This window comes from Corythoichthys intestinalis, chromosome 18 (genome assembly GCF_030265065.1).
Source record: "Corythoichthys intestinalis isolate RoL2023-P3 chromosome 18, ASM3026506v1, whole genome shotgun sequence".
NCBI lineage: Eukaryota > Metazoa > Chordata > Actinopteri > Syngnathiformes > Syngnathidae > Corythoichthys > Corythoichthys intestinalis.
The window spans coordinates 8,846,196-8,870,235 of NC_080412.1; the positions used below are offsets into that span (position 1 = coordinate 8,846,196).

A 24,040-nucleotide genomic window follows, 5' to 3' on the forward strand; every position below is an offset into this window, starting at 1 on the left:
TGATTGGTATAATGGAGTCGTGATTATTTTTTAACCGTCTCATTTGTGAAACCGATTGACCAACTGTGGGCATATCTGGTAAAAATAAAGTAAATCTGATATGTAGAATAAATAAGAAAATGTATCGACACTAGTGAAGGCCTCAAAAAGTTACTCAAATAAATGTAATTGAGTAAATGCAACATGGTTCTACCCAACTCTGCATTTAATACAAGAGACCCCCTATGTTTCTTCATATCACTTTTTGATCATGAGGCGCTTAAAAAAAAAAAAAAAAAAGCTAAAGTTCTGTTACCCACACCCCCCTTATTGTTAGTACTGCCAATGTGCTTGAACGAGAAAGACTTGATGTTAAGGAGACAATCAGTTACGAATAAGTATATCAACTTTAAATCCTGTGATAAATTTAATAATTTGCTTCAAACTGCCCAACAGTTGCATTTGTGGCCATGATTATACTTGCCACTTTGAACCAAATCAAATATTTTGCTGGGCCAGACAGTAATTGGCACGCAACAAAAATGTTGTTTCTCACCCATGTCCTTTTATTTATCATCCTAGCTATGAAATGACACCCATTATTGAAAGAATAAATCTGATAAATTTGGCATGTCGAGGTCTGGGTTTTTGGGGGTATTTCGGTGTGTGTGTGTGTGGGGGGGGGGGGGGGGGGGGGGGATTGTCTTACGCACTGGTTATGCTTCCTAGCCCAGAATTGCATAGGAGTGGCCCTGTCTGTGGCCTTGAGTCCAAATTCCATTCATGCATCAGTAGCAGCTTTTTCTTCCTCAGCGGAAGAGTTTAGGACGACAGATCCAAGCGAAAATGAATTAACACTTAAGTTATTGCCATATTGTTTATAACAAATACCCCAAAGTAGGCTGTAGCTTGGCTCTAATCTCACTTAAAGGAAATGTTAGAGTGTGGCGAGTTGTTTATTTTTGTGTTTATGGCAGCACGTAAAGTGGAATTGTTGTACTGTGCATTTTTTTTAAATGAAGCAATTACATAAACTACAGGTTTAGACACCCCTGGCATATACGTCGTTTCTGCCACCTAGTGTACATTACGTAACTTGACAGTACTGTCCTCTATTGACCACAGTACTAACTGTGAACATCTTGTTCTTCCTGTATACACACTAACTACCAAACATGTTTGTATGAAACAAATTTTTTTTTTTCCTACTAAGGTGGACGCCTTTCACATTTCCCAAGCATATTTTCAAGTGTCATTAATTTAGCAAATGCCATCGCATGTGAACATAGGTGGGTACTTGAGTAGATTTGTGATGAAGAAACATTATTCTTCACCAGGGGTGAAAGTGGTTAGAATTTCTTGCCGCAACTCCCCGACGTGAAGCTCTCCACGGAGCCAGAAATTTTATTTATTTTATTTTTTTTGGGGGGGGGGGGGGGGGTCAAAACTACTGAAATGCAAAGAAAACTGTTGGTCAGTTATTTCTATATCGCATACAAAAACGGATTTTGTTTCAAACACAAACAGCTATAACCCAAACCTCCATCTTCTAATTTTTATTTTCCCTCATTTCCTCACATACAGTGCCTTGCAAAAGTATTCGGCCCCCTTGAATCTTGCAACCTTTCGCCACATTTCAGGCTTCAAACATAAAGATATGAAATTTAATTTTTTTGTCAAGAATCAACAACAAGTGGGACACAATCGTGAAGTGGAACAACATTTATTGGATAATTTAAAGTTTTTTAACAAATAAAAAACTGAAAAGTGGGGCGTGCAATATTATTCGGCCCCTTTACTTTCAGTGCAGCAAACTCACTCCAGACGTTCAGTGAGGATCTCTGAATGATCCAATGTTGTCCTAAATGACCGATGATGATAAATAGAATCCACCTGTGTGTAATCAAGTCTCCGTATAAATGCACCTGCTCTGTGATAGTCTCAGGGTTCTGTTTAAAGTGCAGAGAGCATTATGAAAACCAAGGACCACACCAGGCAGGTCCGAGATACTGTTGTGGAGAAGTTTAAAACCGGATTTGGATACAAAAAGATTTCCCAAGCTTTAAACATCTCAAGGAGCACTGTGCAAGCCATCATATTGAAATGGAAGGAGCGTCAGACCACTGCAAATCTACCAAGACCCGGCCGTCCTTCCAAACTTTCTTCTCAAACAAGGAGAAAACTGATCAGAGATGCAGCCAAGAGGCCCATGATCACTCTGGATGAACTGCAGAGATCTACAGCTGAGGTGGGAGAGTCTGTCCATAGGACAACAATCAGTCGTACACTGCACAAATCTGGCCTTTATGGAAGAGTGGCAAGAAGAAAGCCATTTCTCAAAGATATCCATAAAATGTCTCCTTTAAAGTTTGCCACAAGCCACCTGGGAGACACACCAAACATGTGGAAGAAGGTGCTCTGGTCAGATGAAACCAAAATTGAACTTTTTGGCCACAATGCAAAACGATATGTTTGGCGTAAAAGCAACACAGCTCATCACCCTGAACACACCATCCCCACTGTGAAACATGCTGGTGGCAGCATCATGGTTTGGGCCTGCTTTTCTTCAGCAGGGACAGAGAAGATGGTTAAAATTGACGGGAAAATGGATGCAGCCAAATACAGGAACATTCTGGAAGAAAACCTGTTGGTATCTGCACAAGACCTGAGATTGGGACGGAGATTTATCTTCCAACAGGATAATGATCCAAAACATAAAGCCAAATCTACAATGGAATGGTTCAAAAATAAACGTATCCAGGTGTTAGAATGGCCAAGTCAAAGTCCAGACCTGAATCCAATCGAGAATCTGTGGAAAGAGCTGAAGACTGCTGTTCACAAACACTCTCCATCCAACCTCACTGAGCTCGAGCTGTTTTGCAAGGAAGAATGGGCAAGAATGTCAGTCTCTCGATGTGCAAAACTGATAGAAACATACCCCAAGCGACTTGCAGCTGTAATTGGAGCAAAAGGTGGCGCTACAAAGTATTAACGCAAGGGGGCCAAATAATATTGCACGCCCCACTTTGCAGTTTATTTGTTAAAAAAGTTTAAATTATCCAATAAATTTTGTTCCACTTCACGATTGTGTCCCACTTGTTGTTGATTCTTGACAAAAAATTAAAATTTTATATCTTTATGTTTGAAGCCTGAAATGTGGCGAAAGGTTGCAAGGTTCAAGGGGGCCGAATACTTTTGCAAGGCACTGTACTAACTGCCAAATCTCAATTTGAACTACTTATGAACATAGGATGTATATCAAAATCAAAGATAATGTAAACATTTACTTTTTGTTGTGTTTTTAATAATAAAGATATAAGTAACATAAAATAAGCACAAATGACTTATTTTATGCAGAGTGAAATGTAATATATTTTGAAGACTGCGCAAACATTGACTTTTTTGTAAATCATAAGGAAATGAATTAGTAGACTAACATAAATGAACAAATATAAGTCCAAAGTGCACATTGACAGCTAAGATGTTCTAAACCTCCCCATCAGAGCAAATAAAACTAAATATGATAAATAAGCCACCTTAGCTCTGTCCTTGCTCTTAAAGTTTTGATCCATTTTCTGTTGCATTGCCCTTTTTTGTGTTTTTTTTTTTGCTGTTTCAGAAAACATGCACATTCGAACCAATCAGAGTTAACTATCTCTGGAGAACACATGTCAGTATGTCGAACGGATAAATGAGTCCAGACGTTTTGCTTTGCTGCGTGCATTCGCACATTGACGTGACTTGTCATCGTCACGCTCAGATAACTGCAGCAGCTGGGGAAACCTCCAGGCCATCCGTGGGATGAAATAAATAATGGTTTCATCTGATTTAGTATGCAGCCCATTGAGGGGGAATTATTCCTAACGATGAAAATGCGACAAAGAGAACCGCAAAATGTCATTATTTCAGTCTCTCCAATATTTTTAAAGGATATTATTTTTATCGAAGTATTTTTCCCAATTGCTAAATAAATGGTATGGTCACGACAAATCACAATCTTGTGCTAAATGGAATATGAAATAATAAAAATGCAATTATTCAGTATGACATGGCAAAATTACTCCGTAATGGTCAAAACTGTTGACTTCACCTTTACCGTCGCACCTCCTGAACGATATTTTACGCCACGTCGGGCTTTTGTCATTTCCCATCCCCAGCTGACAGCTAGCGGACATACTAACCCAAACCGAGTGATGTTTCAAAGTCTTCGAAGCAGAAAATCACACATAACAAGCCCAGATTATTTCACACGGCGGTGGGGTCGTCAAATTTCTTCACCGATCGGCAACCCGACCGGTGGCGAGCAAGTTACAGCTCGTTCCCCTGCTATTACGGAAAGGAGAGCTCGCCGTGGAAGCAGCTGGAGAATACCGCTGGACAAACCGGCCGACGTCGGAGGAACGCGTAGCTGCCACATGGTCAACACGAATATAATAAAAAAATAATGCTTTACTACACGGCGACGACGTAAACAAAGAGCAGCTTGGAGCTGTTGTGCAGCCAACATGACAGACAGAATGTGTCTTAGGAGATCTTTTCTACATGCCCATCCATGGTGAAACGTAAGTAAATAGTCCTTTATTTAAAGAAAGTTTGTGGTATTTACTTTGTAATCGCTGTGTTCGCTGCCATTTTTAACACAAAGTTGCACTTTCTGATGGGGTTGAAAATTTGACAAAACACCAGGCACGTGAAGAGGGCAATAAACCGAGTATAGTGCTCTCCCGGCGGGGGGATGGGTGACTCGGTTGCCAGCCGAGTGGAAAAAGAGCATGTCAGCCACAAAATGCAAGCCACCTACGTATTAAAATGATCCCAGTACTTGACATAATACAAAACACGATGTTTACTGACTTCCTTATAAGTCCAATGATCCCACAGTAGTAGGGCTTGTTTTGGCCAATATCCTGTGAATGAGAACCTTTTGAAACCCTAAAAAGGCTCACATGCCTCTCCCTGGTGCAGCAAAATTTTTCTGCAGCCGTTTGGCTGGCGTAATGTGAAAAATAAATAAATTAATCCGCAAAATCAGCTCATTCCTTAGTCCTTCTCATACAACAGTACGGCTGAATAGTGAAGAGGACTTCTTCTACCGTACACGTCACAGCGCCCTTTTTCTCAAGTCGAGACTGGAGCCGGAAGTCACTCATTTTCGTGGCGCGGGATTAAAAAAACTAAATAAATATAGCAATCGCTTTGACACACGTAAAGCGGTCCATTTCATTCAGGAGCAAAAAATACCACGGAAAATATGAAATAAACATGCTCTTAGCTGTCATAGGCACTTTAAGGCTGGTTTATGCTTCTGCGGCGGACCTAAACCGTCAAGGCGGACCCAATTTACGACCCTCAGCTGTAGCCTGACGTGCACCTCCACAAAATCCTGACTACGCGTCACGTCAACGTGTGGTGACGTGACGCAAATGGACTGTGATTGGTCTGCTCAGACTGTTGTTTCTAGTTCAGTGCGAAATCACCGACATATATAAACATTCTTGCGCTACACTCAAAAATGGAGCGAGCCCATGAGAGGTTGATCGAAGATGTCCGCAAGTACGACCACCTGTACAATGTTTCGTCAAGGCATTATAAACATTGGCATGGCAAGCAATTCGTGAATTGACATTGCTGAAAATACAGAGCTGGAGGTCAGCGAATGCATAAAAGAAATGGAAGAACCTTAGTATGAGACAAGTATGTGTGTTCGGAAGCGAATGGCAACACGAAGCGGTGACCCCGAAAAAAAACTGCCAGCTTTTTATCACTTTATGTTGTCTTTTTGGTTGGTGCACATTATCATTTATTTTGAACAAATGCTTGCTGTGAGTCTGTGACTTATTTACATTTTACATTTCAAGTACAGTATATGAAGAATAAAGCACAGGTTTGGTGTCAAAAGAGTTGTTTTGATGTTTAATTTTCAACAACAGTTTACACACTTGATACATCATCACTGATTGGGAGTGCCTCGGTGCTTTAATGATAACGTGTTTACCATCAAGACTTCCGACTCAGTTTGGGAAGTTTCATAGCCAGAAATCTATGGCTTTCCACTAGCTGGTTGTAGGACACGGCAAAGAAATCGGACAAAACGCTGGACAACGCAGCTCGCTGGCTTCCACCCGATGGTAGAATTCGTAATGTGACTGCCAGTCCCTGCGGCATCTACAGTCGGACAGACCACCTCCTCAACCGTCTTCTGCGTCGCCTGCACCTCAACATTTGTATGATCAACATTTGTTGTTCAATGTTGATGAGCTGAAGGTCCACATTCAAGCGTTCCATCTCCGTTGCCATTGTTGTCTAACCGGAAGAAAACTTTTTTGACAAGATTCCCCCAAAACCTCTCGTGGTTTGTCGGTGAATTACAGAGCAAAGCGTTCCCTTGACGGAAAACTTCGAATGCTCGTTCACGACGTAGGGTCTATGCTATCGTTACTCCGTCACTGCAGCGCAGAAGCATAAATTAGACTTTAAGCTTGCTGTTTAATGATCACGCTGGCCTGTTCAATCACGTGGCATTTTTAAAGCACCGGGAAAAATGAAGTATTCGACATTGAGCGCTGCCCTCAACATGACTCGAAACTTTTAAGAGAGAGATTTTAATCCCTCTCAATTTCCATTTGGCACCGATTGACCACAGTAAACCGGAGATATGATCCTTTTAATTTCATAACAGGAACAATGAAGGAACTATTCACTATTCAACTATTCAAACTAGGAACAATTTTCTCTAATAGAGGGCGCTCATGCTCTTTGGACGGATCTGCATTGTTTTCTCTCGTTGGAATTTATTGACTTTTTTTTTTTTTTTTTTTTCTTTGGCTTAATGTAGTTATGTAATCGGTACTGTATAATATATTTCATATAAAAAACTTTGTGCTGAGAAAAAAAATACTATTAAAAAAACATCTTAAGCAATTGCTCACGCATTACTTGAGCATAGATTTCATAATGGTATTGACAGGTCAGATCGGTCATGCACTGCGCCAGCGCCTCGCCTTCAAGTAGGGGGCCGGCCACATCAAGAGGAGCTATTCACAAACACACGCACACAGCGATCTAATGCCGGATTTCTGTTGAAAAAGTACGAAAGCTGTACCGCATACAAACAGGAAGGACTGTCTAAGGAGTGATTTGTTCAAGGATTCAAGGTAATTATTATATTTTTCGTACCATGCATGCATGCATTTTTGAATGTTGCGAAAAAAAAATCAATGGGAGAAATTGGCCGCTACTGCATTGGCATCATAGTTCGCAATATTTACGTAAAACAAATGCTAACTGCCAACTAATTATTTTTGCTTTTAGCCAAGAATCAAGACTGTTTTACGTCCATATCTATAAAGAATTCGGGGGTTTAAGCATTTCTTCACAAGAATTTTCACTGGAAAGCTATGTTTACATAAGGTTGTCGCTAGCTACAATCACTGACAGACTAGAATTGTACTTCGACATATTTACGTAAAACAAATGCTAAGTGCACTTTTTTTGTTTTGTTTTGCTTTTAACCAACAATCAAGACTGTTTTACGTCCATATCGATAAAGAATTCGGGGATTTAAGCATATATGCTCAAGAATTTTTACTGGAAAAGTCCTGGTTACATAAGGAGGCCGCTAGCTACATTTACTAACAGACTAGCATTGTACTTTGACATATTTACATAAAATAAATGCCAACTGCACTTTTTTTTTTTTTTTTATCGCCCCCGCACCCCCTGTCCCGACAATACATTGTGAAGTCTATGACTTGAGTATTCTTTTCACCAAATACTTTTTTTTTTACTTGTACTTGAGTACATTTTTTGGACGACTACTTTTTCTCTTACTTGAGTAATATAATTTTGAAGTAACACTACTATTACTTGGGTAAAATTGTTAGCTACTTTACCCACCTCTGCATGAGAATAATATATTATGTGGAGAAAAAAACGGTGCAAAACAAAAGGCTTGTTGACAATCAATGCCTGACTTGAATATAAAGATGCGGCTCTTATACTTGAAAATATTTCGTAATAGGACACCAAAACATTGCAATATGTTACTTTATTAGCAATAATGTGTAAAAGCATAAAATAATTATCAGTCTGGATTATTTTTATGTGTGTAACATCATACTGATATTATAGGATAGGATGATAATGGTCCAATACTGTACTCAATGAATAACACTAAAATAATAGCATGCATTTCAATTTCATATACTTGAAAATCCACCATTAGATTATCAATCTGATATCCAGAATGTGTGTCATGTTAATTTATTTTTTGTTCACTGCAAATTTATAGCGTCTAAATCAGATTATTTTTCTTAAATGTAGTCAAATAATTTTCTTCACCTTGTTTTGAGTGTTAATGACTAATTAACAGATTAATGTGTTAGATTATTCCACTTACTTTATGTAAATATTACCATTTGTTCAAATTAAGCCCATACATCTAAAAATTGGTCATTTTTCACCTAAATCTTGAAAATTTGGCTTTCAAATAATGTTTTGAAAAATATTTTTTCTTGAACTAAGAGCAGTTTTGACTAACAAGCTTTTTAAAGATTAAGTATACTAATTTATTGCTTAAAAACTGTTAAACATGTTTTCAACTAGCTATTTTTCTTAGTTCAAGATATCTAAGTGAATAAAATGTACTTGAAGCACTGGATAGATTGTTAAATTTAAAAAAAAAAAGTTTTAAAGTGGATGGTTACAGGCTTCAAGCTTGAGTTTCCCCTGTGTTCTATGGGGAAATTAACGCAAAGTAAATGTACAGTACATATTGTACAGTAAATAAATTATTTACTGTATATTCAAAAACTGTTGGAAATAATTCATTACAAACATGTTTTGTATATATATATAATTGAATAATTATGGCTAGTCTTCAGTCTTTAAAATTCATTAGTATGGCAAGCAAGACCCTTTGGAAAGGACCCTTTGTCTTTCAGGTTTGCTCTTCATCTTTCACTGTGCCACAATCACACGTTTACAGAATGGTATCAAATTCTCAAACCAAATATGGTTTACATATCCATTTGCATGGATTTGGCAAGCAAACTATCCAAATCGTTAAATACATGAGTGTTATTCGCATACTGTGTATTTATGTGGGTACAGTATAAAGGAGAGGTTCTCAAAGTGTCTGGTTCTGGCTTCGGGTGTGGTGGACATGGTGCGGGTTGTTGAAGTGGTAAGGTTCATGGCGATGGTGGCTGTGACCGATGACCGGATGCTCGATGCCTTCACTCTGCAGCTCCTCCTCCTTATGAACTCCCTGTAGCTTCTCTACGAGCTCTCTGATGAAGGTCTGAGAAAGAACATGGTACACGATGTAACATCAAGTATTGTCTATAGTTTCATAGATATTGTGCATGAAAATAGTTGTTTTATGTGTCCTTTAAAAAGAAATTGAAAAAACATTACCTCTGTGGTGTTATTGCAGGTTTGAAAAAGCTCCTGTAAAAAACCAGGGATATAACAATAACTACATTAGCTCCCGGCTCATTATATTTTGCCCAAGCGGCTTCGTGTTAAGAAAGAATTCCCCAACTTTTCAACACAAGTCACATACAGGAAAAACTGGCCAGAATGCTAGGGCGTAGGTTTGGTCTGAACATTGGTAGGGACAATATAACAGCACATCCTACACGGGGACGGGACATTAATAAGACCAAACAGATTGGGGGAACGGGGGTCAGGGTTATGTTTCTCACAAATACAAACCTAATTATTTGATAGGCTAAATGATCAATGCAAAATATATCTGTATTGACTTATACTAACTTTTACAGTACGTGTACTGGTTCAGGTGACACACTGTCCGATTCAAACCTTTGTTTTCAAAAACTACTTAAGAACCATTTTGAACAGTTTCAGAATAAATTTATGGATTTTTTTTTTTTTTTTAGCAAATTTAAATAGCAATATTTGAACATAAATTATATTAACATACACTGGTTAATAATCTCTAAACTATCTAGGAATGCAAAAAATTATTTGTCTTAAGACCACTCAACATGTCGAACTAAAGAAATTGAATATAACTAAAAAAACAGTCAGGGAATAACAAAAATAAAAGTTTAATAAGTCTAATTAACATTAACAGTAGAAAACACATACAGGAGGACACGTCTCTCTAAGCAGCCTCCTACTCGAGTTTTGCAGGTTAGAAAATTCACGGTCGGGTTGGCGCACCGCGCGGGTGCCGGTCCGGGGCCGCGGCCCTTCACCGGCCGACCGGGATGGGGTGGGGGCTGGGTGGTGTATGCGGCGGCCATAGTTCCCTCCCAGGTCGGCCCGGCCGGAGCCGCGTCTCCTTGTACCGGCTGCCGGGGAGGTGCACCCTGATGTCATAACACGTGCCCCTCCTGGCCCGGGGGTGGGTTGGAGGGGGGTGCGCTTCCGTCCCCTTGGTCTGTCTCCGGCCCCGTCCGCCTCTCTGCCGCTGCCCTCCTGCCGGCGGGGTTGTCGATGGGGCCTCTTGAGGCCCGCGAGGCCTTGGGTGGGGCTTGCTGTCCCTTGCCAGTGGGGTGGACGTCCCCTGGTCTCCGGTGCTTGGCGTAGCGACTGCTCGGAGTGCGGAGTGGGGTTGGTGGTGCGTCCCCTCTTGCATCCCTGTAGGCCGGTTGATGGGTTCGCGGGTGGCCCGAGGAACCACCCTGGATCCGGAGGGTGGGCGGCGGGGGGGGCTCCTTTGCTGGCCTGCGGGAGGAGGTGCAATGTGCTATTCCCCCGCCCCTCCCACCAACCGCCCTCCCTCCCCGGGCTGGCTGGGGGGCGTGGCCCTGGGTTGGCGCCCGCGTGGCGTCTCAGCTTGTCTGCATGGCTGTCGCACGCATGGTGGGGCTCGCATGCGGCTGGATGGGGCGCGCTCGGGTGGGGGGTCCCGGTGCCGGGATTGCCGATTGGGTGGCGTAGGGTCGGTCGCCAACGGGCTTACACTCACAAGGGATTCACAAGATTACTGGGTTCTAGATCACAGAGCTGATTTGTGTACACTCTACCCCTTTCAATGACTTAGCTTATAGACTACACCACCCCCACCCCCCCTCTTTCCCTGGTCAAAAGGCCCCTCACATGGTGTAAACTGGAAATACATCTAGTTGACAATAGCACCAACATATTAGTAGTTAGTGTAGACGTTCAGTGTATTTCTTGTTGTAGTTTGTGTTTCTTTTCTTTCTTCTCTTGTGTTTCCTTTCTTCTGTTCCATAACCCCTTCCTTTTCGCTGCTTTGTCATAATAAACGAGGTATGTTAAATGATCACAATGGGAGTATGTCAGACTCTCAATGTAAAACATTAAAACTGTTCAGACCATCCGGGCACTTAGACTTCCGTGTCAAACAGCTGAACAGGACAGGTTTAAAAAAATAAAGAAAAAAAATAAAGAAAATTTACGCAGTTTAATGTTGTGCTAACTCTGCGGTCAGACTTTCAGAGGGAAAATATTGGTTTGTTTCCCACCTCCACAACATTGATGTCTTTTTACATTACTTACAGGGCTGCTTTTCTGCTGATGGTCGAAAAAAAAAACTTCGAAGGGGACGGAGGAGGCGGCATGTTGTATTTCTGTCAGGGCTGTGAGTGCATGTGTGTGTGTGTGTGCCTGGGGGGGGTCGAGTCATCAGCCAATCAAACATGCGTTTGAAATAAAAAAATGGACTGGCACATTCAGCAAGTAGGGGTGCAACGGTTCAGTTAGCCCACGGTTCGGTTTGAACCTCGGTTTTGGGATCACGGTTTCGGTTCGAGTTCGTTTTTTTTTTTTTTTTTTAACTGCCTTTATTTTGCTTTTTAAAAAAATGAAATAAACACTTAAAATGTAAACATTTTCGACTGTTAAAATGCCTCTTAGCTCTTTGGCTAGTGTAGTGACTGACTACTGAAATACACACACAGTAGTAAAAAAGTTACTTGGCAAAGTAACTGGTGATACCTTTCATGTTTTTTTTTTTCATTAAAAAAAAAAAAAAACCCGAAAACATAGTAACCTTTGCTATGTTTGGAGGTCATTTAATGTTGTGAATCAACTGTTAAAGTTGATCAAATTGCTCCCGTTTTTGCATTAGTTCCCTTCTGTCTACTTTCGACGTGTGAAATTTTTAAAACTGTTTCATCCTTTAAAGATAGACTCAAGTCAAGATTTTGCTGATTTAGGAGTATTTTGGATAAAAAGTTGCTTAGGTTCGCTCGTAAGGTTTACTACAACAGAGCCTCTCTGAAAAGTTTACTGCTCTAAAATGGCGGCTGTTTACTAACGCTACCGAGTCTGTCATTTCGCATGTAGTTCTATGCGCATGAGATATCTAGGCGTAGATTGTATGTTGTCGGCTAAGTCAGGTAATATTGGAGCCACCTAGCCTAGCATCACGTTTGCTACAGCGTCTCAACAAACACTCTTCCCTCTCCGAGTCTCTGACTTTTCTCACGTCATTCAACCAACGCATTGTCTTGTTGAAGAAACGGTAACCAAATCCGAACAGATGGAAAAAAAAAAAAAAACGTAATGTACGAAAAACGAGCAGATTTTGAACGTAATGTACGGCATACACATTTAAAAATGAGTGCTCACTTGTACAAATTACGACGAGACCGTACAATTTGACAGGTATGAATTATAGTGGACCGTCACAGTTAGGTAGTAGCACTCTGTAGCACAGGACGTCCAACTTCCAACTATTAGAGGTCAGGGCGAAACTATGTGCTTTAGCAAAATCATCTTCGATGGCTTTGGGTGCCATTTCATAAATGTCGGGGATTAGGTTGTTGGAGAAATATGTCCGCAAGGGAACAATGTAACGAGGGTCAAGCGTTGCAAATAAATTAACGAAGCCCACCGTGTGTTTTCACTGGTGTCATCTTCGGGGTTGTCCTACCCTGAGAAAGTGATATCTGTGGGTGATGCTGGCTGAGATGCCGGTGTCACGTTATAAAAGTGTTGCCATTAGCACGGGGAACAAGTGCTGAGCAATGCTTGCAATTTTTTTTTCTTCAGTATTTTCTCTCCCTCCGCATTGTAATCCACGGGGAAACCAAAATGTTGCCACACCGCAGATTTGAAAGAAGCCGGTGCTTCCTCAGAATTTGGTCTCTCCACTCCTCCGCTCGCCATAGCTATTTGTTCTTTTTCTTGTTTCACTTTCACTTCGCTCGTAAGCAAGAGAGGGCGTTACTCGGCTTCTATTACACAGGTGCTTGACAACGATCCGACATTTACTTGCGGGGCGGGAATTTCAGCACAGCGGTGCTTCACGTCACACACAGGCACACAGAGCTCGATCAATTCATTCCACAAGCGTTCGGAATACATTAATTGCAAAACCGAAAAGGCGCGATTCATAAAGGCGTATTGAACCGTACAGGGCGAACCGAACGGTTCGGCTTTGAACCGCAAACCGTTGCACCGCTATCAGCAAGTCAAAAGATGTGAAGTCTGAACATAATAGAAAGAATTCACTTCATTATGGTAGAGTCAGTACTGTCCTTACAACATATGGGAAGACATTCTAAATTACCTATATAACTGAAGCCATTATATAATGCAAATAAGGTTGCCTAAAAGTTGGTGGGGCCAATTTGAGCATTATGAAGAGTTGGTCGTGTTATGTCCCTACCGTCCCTATGCAAACCTACACCCTTGCCTGAATGATACACTGTATGTTTTTTCCCACCAATTCAACCACTAATGTAGTGACAATACATCCTAATAAATCACACATTCAAGTGAAATAAATTGTTATTCTTAAATAAAACAAAGTATAGAAAAAAAAAAAAAAAAAATCAATGTTTTAAGAAAAAAACACATACACACACAATGCATAATGACTCATTTGAAGGCTAGCTAAGTGCAGAATATGAAATGGGTGAGAAACCCAAGGCCATTTTTGTTCTCTGCCAATTAGAGCCCATCAAATGTTGTCAAAAATTAAATGAATGTTAGCAAATTTGAAGCCAAATTATTCATAGCCAATCAGATTTTTCATAATGGGTGTTATTTCAAACCTATTCTTAGTGTAGAATGAGTTTCCATTGACGCCGCTGCCAAAATAGGGCTGTACTGAAAGAAGTATGTGAGATTAACAACAAAAATCTTTATTTACATGCTGAACATGATATGCTTTAATTGAAATGTTCAGCGGAAGCACATTCGCTAAGCCGCTAACTGTAAGTGTGCGCAGCATGCGCAAACACATGCATGCACAAATGTATGCACGCACGCACGCACCTGGCGATAAATCACAGCCAGGAAAATTACGGACCACATTTTAATTTACCGTGCAATAAATTGACTTATTGTATATGCGACAGGCTTATGTATGAGAAATGATAATAATAATACCGTATTATTCAGTCTATAAGTCGCACCTGAGTGTAAGTCGCAACAGTCAAAGAATGGAGAATGAACAAGGAAAACAAAAACAGAGGTCGCACTGGAGTATAAATTGCAATTTTGGGAGTTCATTTTTTAATTGATGAGAAAACAAGAAGAAACTACAGTATACGTTAAAGTAATAATAGTACAATAGAGAACAACAGGCTAAACAGGCCCTAAAAAAATGTGTCATCATTCAGAGAGAAAAAAAAACATAAATCAGTCATACTTTTGTATAGGTCGTGGACGCAGGCAAAATATGAAAAATGTGCGACTTATAGTACAGAAAATATGGTAATTAAACAAAAGGGTAAAATACAGCCAGATACATCTGCCCAAATTCTATTGGTAAGAGAGGGAAAAAAACCTTATACCGTAAAATACACGTGAAAATGGCATAGTACTTCAGTAACTGTAAATATTAAAGCAGATTTTTGTAGATTTGTTTTTACTGAAAATCATGTTAGAAAAAAAATCATATAGACCAAGAAAGGGAGCGCAGTAACATTGCCACAACCATTTGGCTGGTTAAACATACAGTACATAATTTTTACAGTCATTTATTTTAAAATAATGGTTAAACTATAGTTCTTTTCAAAGTATTTTTTGTCAAGTTGACAGTAAATGTTTGACGATTTTCCCATTTTTTAACAGTACAATCTGTAATCATAGCTGTCAGTATTTTAAATGTAAGCTCTTTTTAACAAATTTTTTAGAGCATACAGGATCCACTTCTTCCTCCATACTGAACACAATAAAACCAATCCAATGTACTGTATATCAAAATATCATACAGTAAGTAGTGAAAAAAAAATGTTTGATTTTGTGTTATTCAACTTTTCTGGCTTTTCTTAGTAATACTCTTTTTTTTTTTTTTCATTACAAGCAAGAATCCCTATAATTTTCTCATGGTAAATCGTGCTACAATATGCCAATTTGACATAACTCGTCTAGGCTGAATCCAGCTGCTCCCTGTTCAGGCCAACATAAGGTAAGTTTTTCTTTGAGTTAATGTTTATTTATATATTCGTAATTTAGTTTCGAGGCATTTTTAGACTTAGTTGTGGTAATACGTGCTTGAACAATTTGTTATGAGAATTGTAAAAAAAAAAAAAAAAGTTAGCATTTTACAGCATTTAACTTGCAGACTTTTTGCTATGCAAATTTATTACAATCTTTTAAAATTACACATAAATTTGACTAGTTAGACATTTAAACTCCAATTTTTTTGTTCTTCGTTTTACCAAGATCCTCATTTTTTTTATACTATTTGATGCTAAGCTCAGTTATTTTAATTTATTCATTTATTGCTCATGTGAAATGAAACTGCAATTCTGTATACTGTATTTTTCAGACTATAAGCCACTACTTCTTTCTCGCCGTTTCTATCCGCAATGACAAAGCTCTTAGCCGCTACACTAGTACCAATAAAGCTTGCCAGAAGCTCGTCAGACTTACTCAGAAACCAACGATTTTATAGATATGGCTTCATCTGATATAAGATGCTGTTACAAATGAACAACTTTAAATGGATGGGCATCCACTATTTGCTTAGACAGTACAAATGAACAACTTTAAATGGATCGGCATCCACTATTTGCTAAGACAAGAGAACACGATGCTATTGTTGATTAACCATTTTCAAATGGCATTCGGAGGACATTTTATTGCACAGTATGTTACAACAAAGCTGCTATGTAAGGGCTAACGCTAGATGTTAACTGTTTTCAAGAGAATTTCATCCACTACAAGTTTAGAAGGCAAGTTAAAGTGGATTATGTATCTTTGCAAGTGACGTGTTATTTTAAAGTTAGTTTGGTTTTCAGCATTCAAAAACATGAGTAGGTGATGTTGATGCGTGTTTATCTGGTTACTAAATATATTTTTGACCACTCAAATATTTCTCTGTAACATCTATGTAAATATCCAATGTTAAGATATGGACACCTGCGGCTTATAGTCAAGTACGGCATATATGTGGCTTTATTTCAAAAATTTTGTGAAATTTGGCCAGTGCTGCTTATAATACGGTGCGCTTTATAGTCCAGTAATTACTGTAATTTGAAGAAACACTCAGGGATTCTTACTTTGTATTCATATTTAATGCTCTTTTGAAAGTGCAATCTTGGCTCCAATGAATGTGCAGGTCAAAATAAATGTTAATGCAAGCATACACAATTGTTTCCTTGTTATACATCTCCTAGAATATTCTGCAAGGCATTAATGTTCGTTACCAATTACTTGATTAATCGAACGAATTCTTCCATAGATTAACCGATTACTTAAAAAATTGATAGTTGCAGCCCAAACGAACAGTATTTAAAATTAAAGACAAGTTTAATATACTTTACCTGTAGTTTTTTAACTCTTTCCACATCATCAGGCAGGTCAATTAATTCGTCAATATTCACCTCTTCTGGCATGTCTTCCTCCTGATATCATAGAAAAAAATAAACAAAAGGTCACATTCAGGTCAAAAAGTTTCAACTCTTAATTTGTATGTTTGTGTTCAAGATAACTCAAGAAAAAACAAAGGGATTCTGATGGAAATTGCAGGATATGTTTGTAGTATGAAAATGTTGAGCTGATTACATTTAGGGGTCAAAGGTCAAAGTCAGAGAGGTCAGAAATTTGTTTGTGTTCACGATAACTCCAAAATGAATACAGGGAGTCCTGGAATTACAAATGAGTTCCATTCCTACTAGTGTTGTTTTCGTCAACGATAACGAAAATATGTTGTCAACGAAGAATTTTATGACAATGACAAGCTAAAAACGTGTCTTGGGAGACTCAAACATAACGAGACGGATGCCAATTTTCGTCCGACGAGACGAGAACGGGATGAAAATTGGTCATAGGTTCTGTCATAATGTGCTACTTTCTCATTGTATGTGTTAGCACGCATCATAGCAGTGTTTGGACGTGTCACTTATACACCGTGCTGCTCCCCCACATACACGCATATTCACCAAACGGTGAATAAGCGTGTGTCCTCTCAACACTCCAGACTTTTCATGTTAGGTGCTGCTTGGTAAGTTTTGTTTTCTTATCATGGCTCCATAAGCCATGTTGCTTTAGCCTTTAAAGGTCTGTGCTGAGTGATCATTACATGCTAAATGTAACTTGTAGCATTAGCATAGCATTCGCATTATCATTAGTATTTAGCGTGGTGGTTGTTGTCTTAAACTCTTGATATGGGAGGAATCAGGGAAGTTTACTACTAATATTCACCAACCTTGGCCAGAATTTATTCAAAATTGTGGATTTACAGTACCACATAAATGAGAACTGGAACCTGATTATAGTTCACATGCAGGAATTTAATTATTTTATCCTAATATTGGAAGAGTAAAAATGCAAAGTTTTGAGTATGGGAGTAGTCAGAGAGGTGTACTACTGATGTTCGCCAACCTTAGCCAGTACCTATTTCGATTTCGAGATTTACAGTGCCACAAAAATGAGAACTTTCACCTACCGTCTACTAAAATGACCCAATGCTCAGGGCAATCGCATAATATTGTACTCATGTGACAGCACGCGTAACATACATGTAGATGGAACAGTTTTAAGATCAGGCGACTTTATTTCATTTTAAATGATAACAATGGTGGTATTACAGTATATATTTTAGTGGTGGCATTATATATTTTACAGTGATGATAGTGTTTTTAAGAACAACGCGAGCACGTGGAAGTCAACTGCCCTTCCCGCTCGCTGCATTTACAGTAATGCTTGGATTACACGTGTGCGTGTGTTTTATGCTCCGCTCATTTCACCACGGGCCCACCGGGGAAATATCCGGTATCCCCATATGTCTGTCCGCGCTTGACTCCCCGTAAAGTTTTTTTTTTTTTTTTTTTCAAATTAGAAAAATATGTTTGTAATATGAAAGGAATGCAGTGATTATATTTGGGGGTATTAACCTAATTTTAGCACTATAATGTGCAACTGACTATAAGCCGCCACCCACCAAATTTGACACAAAAACTGCATTTGTTCATAGATAAACCGCAATGGACTATAAATCGCAGCCATCCTCACTGTATTATAAGTGTCTGTCATAAAACCAAATTAAACACCATGAAGCTTTGAACCAATTGGCTGCAAAGCATCATTGCTTCAAGAAGCTCCATTTGGTTATCACTCCTCCCTTGGGGCACACAGTCAACCACTGCTGCCACCTGCTGTCAACACTGTTGATGCTCAACATGCCTCCTAACATGCAATGCAGCACTACAGGTGTAAATAAAAATCAAAATTCATGTTTTGTGCTAATTATTTCTTCAGGTACTGTTCCAATTGTTTCATTAATTGCTAGTTATGGTATTTGGTAAAACTTTATTTGACAGTGGTGCCATAAGACTATCATTAGACAATCATAATTATGACATGACACTGTCATGACCATTCATGAATGCTTATTGCAGATGTCATTTATTATCTTACTTTTGAATGGATGTAAAAGATCCAAGCTGGACATAAATGAAGTTTGTGACATAATTTGCCTGGATGACACTTAATGACATCTGTCATAAGCATTCAGTCAAGCCTATGATAGTGTCATGTCATAATTATGATGATCATATGATGCCACTGTCAAATAAAGTGTTACATATTAACCCATATAAATCCACAAATAAGCCGCAGAATTCAAAATGAAAGCAAAAAGTAGCAGCTTATAGTCCGAAAATTACGGTAGGTCAAATGTCACATAGGTCAGAAAAGGAATTTTAATAAATCTTGATAAGCAATTAGCCTATTTAGCTCAAATTTGCAGGATAGATGATATAATAAGAAGAGAAAGAGTGATGACATTTTAGGGCATGAAGAAAGGGAGTGTCAACTCTACCAAATACCAAAGTCTGCTCTGTCAGAGTGTTCCTCTAGTTTGTGAATAAGTATCAACATAGACCACAGTGAAACTATTTTATGAGAGCATCTCATAATGCCGTCCATAAATAATACTTTTTCTACGACGAAAACATTCCTCACATTCATTGAATCAGTGTTTTTTCTTTGTCAGGAGTATGTGAAAACTTGGAAAATTGCACTTCAGTCATTTGTACAAGCTGTGGGCTTGAATACTAAAATTGTTTGTAGCCACAAAGGCCTGCTGAACAAATTCCCTTTGTTGCTTGTGGATGAGCTCTTTGTTTGTCAGAGAAAGGAGGGGTCAGATTCATCCTCTCTACTGCACTGTTACGTGTCATACTGTCCCTCTTAAAAGGTCTGTTCTTTTCCATTATAGCTGGATACATGCCACAAGACCAATTTTAAGATGTTAAAAGAAATCACACCTCTGCAACCGGTGTCCCCTCTGCTACAGTATAGCCACGGCCTGCGTGTTTAGCTCCCTCCTGTCGTCCCTCCTCTTGCTTATTTTCCTCATCATTTCCAGGCATCCCATTTAAGGAAACAACTCCGAGACAGATAGCGAACTAGGAAAATTGGACGGCAACTATACAGGATGTTTGGCCTTGTAAGGAGAAGCGGACCTGCACAGTGCCCACCTCTAGTGACTTTTTAGAATTTGATTGATGGTCAGATAGGACCGTCAAAGTGAGTTTAGTGATGCCTTGGTCTGACAGTCATGTTTCAGCTAAAAGAAATAATCATTTAAAACTGCATTAGTTTAAGTCCTTAGCTGTACTGGACAATCATGCTGTCCTCATTTTTTATTTTAATTCACGAAAAATGTGTTTATGACTTCATTTCTGAGTCTTGTTGAAGGTTTAACTACTCGGGGAGGCTTGCAACAGTGATTGATAACTACCAACCCTGCCAGTCAAAGTGAATTGGACATCTAGCTTTGTCAATGAAAATCGAAAAAAAGCTTTCACAGACAGTCCTTTGAATGAAGTGAACTAAAAAAAATTTTTTTTTAAATAGAGAGTGTTATTGGGGGCCATAATCAGAGAATATTTCTGTTTTTTATCCATTTTAATAGCATTCATTTTGATTCCTTTTAATTTTCGTCTTAGTGGCCATACGTCTTCGTCTTAGTCATATTTTAGTCATCTCAAAATGTTTTTGTCTTTGTCTAGTTTTGCTTATGAAAACTCAAGACCAATTCCGTCTAGTTTTAGTCTACGTTTGCTAAAAATGTTTTCATCTGTAAAATAAAAAAATACTATTTCAAAAATAAATAAATAAAGGTTTCCAACCATTTTGAATGAACATTGACAGATGAGCACACATGGTTGCGTCCACAAGGGCAATGCCAACCCACTCAGCAGGAATTCCGTACATTATTTTCAATTAATTATACCATTAGCTTAACGCTAACGCGAAAGTGAATGCTATGCTAACGCTATGAGTTACATTTAGTGTGTGATAATCACTATGCAGAGTCAGCACAGACCTTTAAAGGCTAAAGCAACATTGCATATTAAGAAAATTAATCTTACCGTGTGTGCAAACCTGCATGGAGACTGGAGACGACACACTGGTGAGTCGGGAAAATGGGGTGGCGCAGCACGTCACAAATGACACAACCAGATACTGCTATGATTCAGGCTAACTACGCATAGAATGTCACACATGGTGAACCATAACCATGTGACGGAAACGATTGTGCATCTTCGTGTTGTCAGACAAAAACTGCCATTCCGCTCATTACATTCTAGTCTCGCAAAGACAATTTTGGCTCGTTATTGTCTCGTCATCGTCAAGAAAAAAGTTTTCGTTATCGTCATCGTTGACGAAAACAAGAATGTCTCTATAAGGTTCGGTATGTTTTGTTTAAAAAAAAAAAAAGCTATATATGTATATGTAAAATTATGTTACATTAAATATATACATATATTATGTATACAGTATTTTACACACACACATATATATATACAGGTATACAGTATATACAAAATGTCTTTATGTGGCAGGATTTTTATTAAGGATATTAATATACAGTATATCCGTGATACCCCACTACTTCGCGCTTCAAACTCCGCGGTCTCGGTCAATCAAAAAATAAATAAATTCAGTATTTTATATAGAGCTGTACCGGTCCGATCACGTACTCTCTCACTTTCGCTCCTGCTACTTGTCTTGTTCAGGCAGTGCACTTGATTTGCTTATTAAAGTTACCTATGATTGACAGACAGTTAAAGTTTGAACTTGCCAAAGACGCTTGTAAGCCGAAACTTCAAAGCGCCACAAGCGCCAACATGTTCTCCCCACTGTATATGTGACCAAACGTCCTCTTTTGCCCGGACATGTCCACTTTTCACGTCATGTCTGTGGTGTCTGGCCGGGTTTTATAAATTCATGAAAATGTCGAATTATCATTATTTTTAACGGGACCAATTAGCGTGTGTTGAAAATGACTGACACTTTGCATAGAATACTACAGTACTATGCTGCCTGTGACGTGTTCCCAGAGAGCCTGCCCAGTAGTTAAGATTTTTATTATGATCAATTCGTATATAATTAAATGGTCATGTAACCAAAAGAGTAATTAAGTCGAAAATATCTCTATTCTACTTTGGATACAAATTTGCGCATAGGTGCGCAGTCAGACTGGCTTTATCATGGCATTAACTGTCAATTCTCATTCACAAACAAACCTTCGTCACGACAGGAGCTCACAGGATACACGAACACTTGCTAAACTTACTTTGACTTTTTTTTTTTTTTTTTTTTTTTTTTTTTTAAAGCTGTCCTTTTTAGCAGTTTGACACGGAGTATGGAAGTCTAAGATTCAGGTTGGTCTGAACAGTTTTGATGTTTCACACTGAGAGTATGACATACTCCCATTGTGATCATTCAACATACCTCGTTTATCAAGACAAAGCAGCGAAAAGGGAGTTATCAGAAGGGAGTTAACAGAAGAAAAGAAACACAAGAAAAGAAACATAAACAACAACAAGAAATACATTAAACGCCTACACTAACTATGAAGCTAGATTTATTTCTGGTTGACACCATGTGGGTGGCCTGTTGACCAGGGAAAGAAGAGGGGGGGGGTCTATAAGATACGTGATTGGGAGGGGTGGAGTGTACACAAATCAGCTCTGTGATCTAGAAACCAGTAATCGTGTGAATCCCTTGTGAGTGTAAGCCCGTGGGCAACCGACCCCACGCTGCCCCATCGCCGATCAGGGCACCGAGGCCCCCCACCGGGCGCTCTCAATCACATCCAGCTGCACGCAACAATTGAGTGGGAATAATAAAAATAATTGGTCAACGACAATTGTTGTGATAGTAATTTATAAAAATGTTTAGTTGGCACATAGCTTACTGTGTGTGTGTGTGTGTGTGTGTGTGTGTGTGTGTGTGTGTGTGTGTGTGTGTGTGTGTGTGTGTGTGTGTGTGTGTGTAGGTGTGTGTGTGTGTGTGTGTGTGTGTGTGTGTTGACTGGACTACATTTCCATGATTCTGCATTATATTATTATTATTTTTTAAATCATTATTTATTTATTGCATTTTTCTTGCTTATTTTTTAGGAAGAATAAAGCCTGTTGAGTAACTTCAGAGAATTCAAATTGTTCTTTGGTAATATACCATATGGCAAAATCTTTTTTATAATATATAAAAATGATTTTTTTCTATCCAGACGGACAAGGCACACTTTAAAATACATTAAAGTGATTATAGGCACATTTGAGTAACCTTCAAGTAAAATTCAAGAATCTCGAGGTCGGGCTGAGTGTCGTCTTTTTGGAAATCAAACTATCAAAATATGTCCCTAATATTATATATATATATATATATATATATATATATATATATATATATATATATATATATATATATATATATATATATATATATATATATATATATATATATATATATATATGACATGACTGGCAATAAAAAATTAAAAAAAAAAAAAAAAAAAAGTGATTTCGCCTTTCTGGCAGTTATTCAGCCAAAGAGAAATCTATCGTGAACCTAAACCGGTGTTTTCAAATTTGCAACAATAGACGTCCAATCCATTTAAAAAGTGAGAGGTTGAATTAGACGTCCAATCCATTTAAACTGGGAGAGGCTGGATTGCACGTCTGATGACAGCAGCAAGAACAACAAAAATAGACAAAAACAAGTATAGTATACTTGTTGTTGCTGTTTTTGGACCGACCTGACCAGCGTAGAGCTCGTCCAGACGCTCATCAATCCACTTCTCCACATCGAGCCTCCTCTGCAGTTCCTTCCGGTTGTACTTGACTGTTACCCGGGCATGCCTTTTTGGGGCATGGCCACCGTGTTCCTCAAACGCTGTTTCGTCTGATAAAACAACGTCCTCACTTTCCCCGAGTGACATCCCGGTCCGGTCGGCTGCCATGTTCGCTCTAGACTGGTCTGACTGGTTTCGCGTCTCACGTGGAGAGAAGCGCTGGGAGGCGACGACAGCTCCGACGGGGCGCCCTTCTGGAGTGGCTTTTTCCTCTAAATTGCGCTTCCATCACTGGATGTATATATGGAAGCCCATTATTGTGACACATTTACGGGATTTGTTTAACACTGTTTAACATTACCATTTACTTTAAAAGCGCAGTATGGTGTTTTGGGCGTCAAAGAGCGCGCGTGTAGAATGTGACCTTTAATCTTGAATGTAATTCCGAAAGTCAAATGTTAAGATAAGATAATAACAGAGGTTGCAAAACTATTCTAAAAACAAACAAACAAAGAAAAAATGGTAAAAGCAGTACTATACACCATTTCAAATCTAATTAAAAAAAAAATAAAAGCG

At 38.9% G+C, this 24,040-nt stretch overlaps 1 protein-coding gene across 1 annotated transcript; it reads right to left on the bottom strand.

Moving 5' to 3' along the window:
* Nucleotides 1-4,649: 4,649 nt before the first annotated feature.
* Nucleotides 4,650-23,727, bottom strand: LOC130906255 (protein phosphatase 1 regulatory subunit 14A-like). The gene is made up of 4 exons (XM_057820367.1): nt 23,429-23,727; nt 16,698-16,778; nt 9,397-9,429; nt 4,650-9,280 (listed from the first exon to the last, which is right to left on the bottom strand). The coding sequence occupies exons 1-4, from the start codon at nt 23,630-23,632 to the stop codon at nt 9,107-9,109; spliced, it is 492 nt and encodes a 163-aa protein (XP_057676350.1). The 5' UTR covers nt 23,633-23,727; the 3' UTR covers nt 4,650-9,106.
* Between the last annotated feature and the right edge of the window lie 313 nt (nt 23,728-24,040).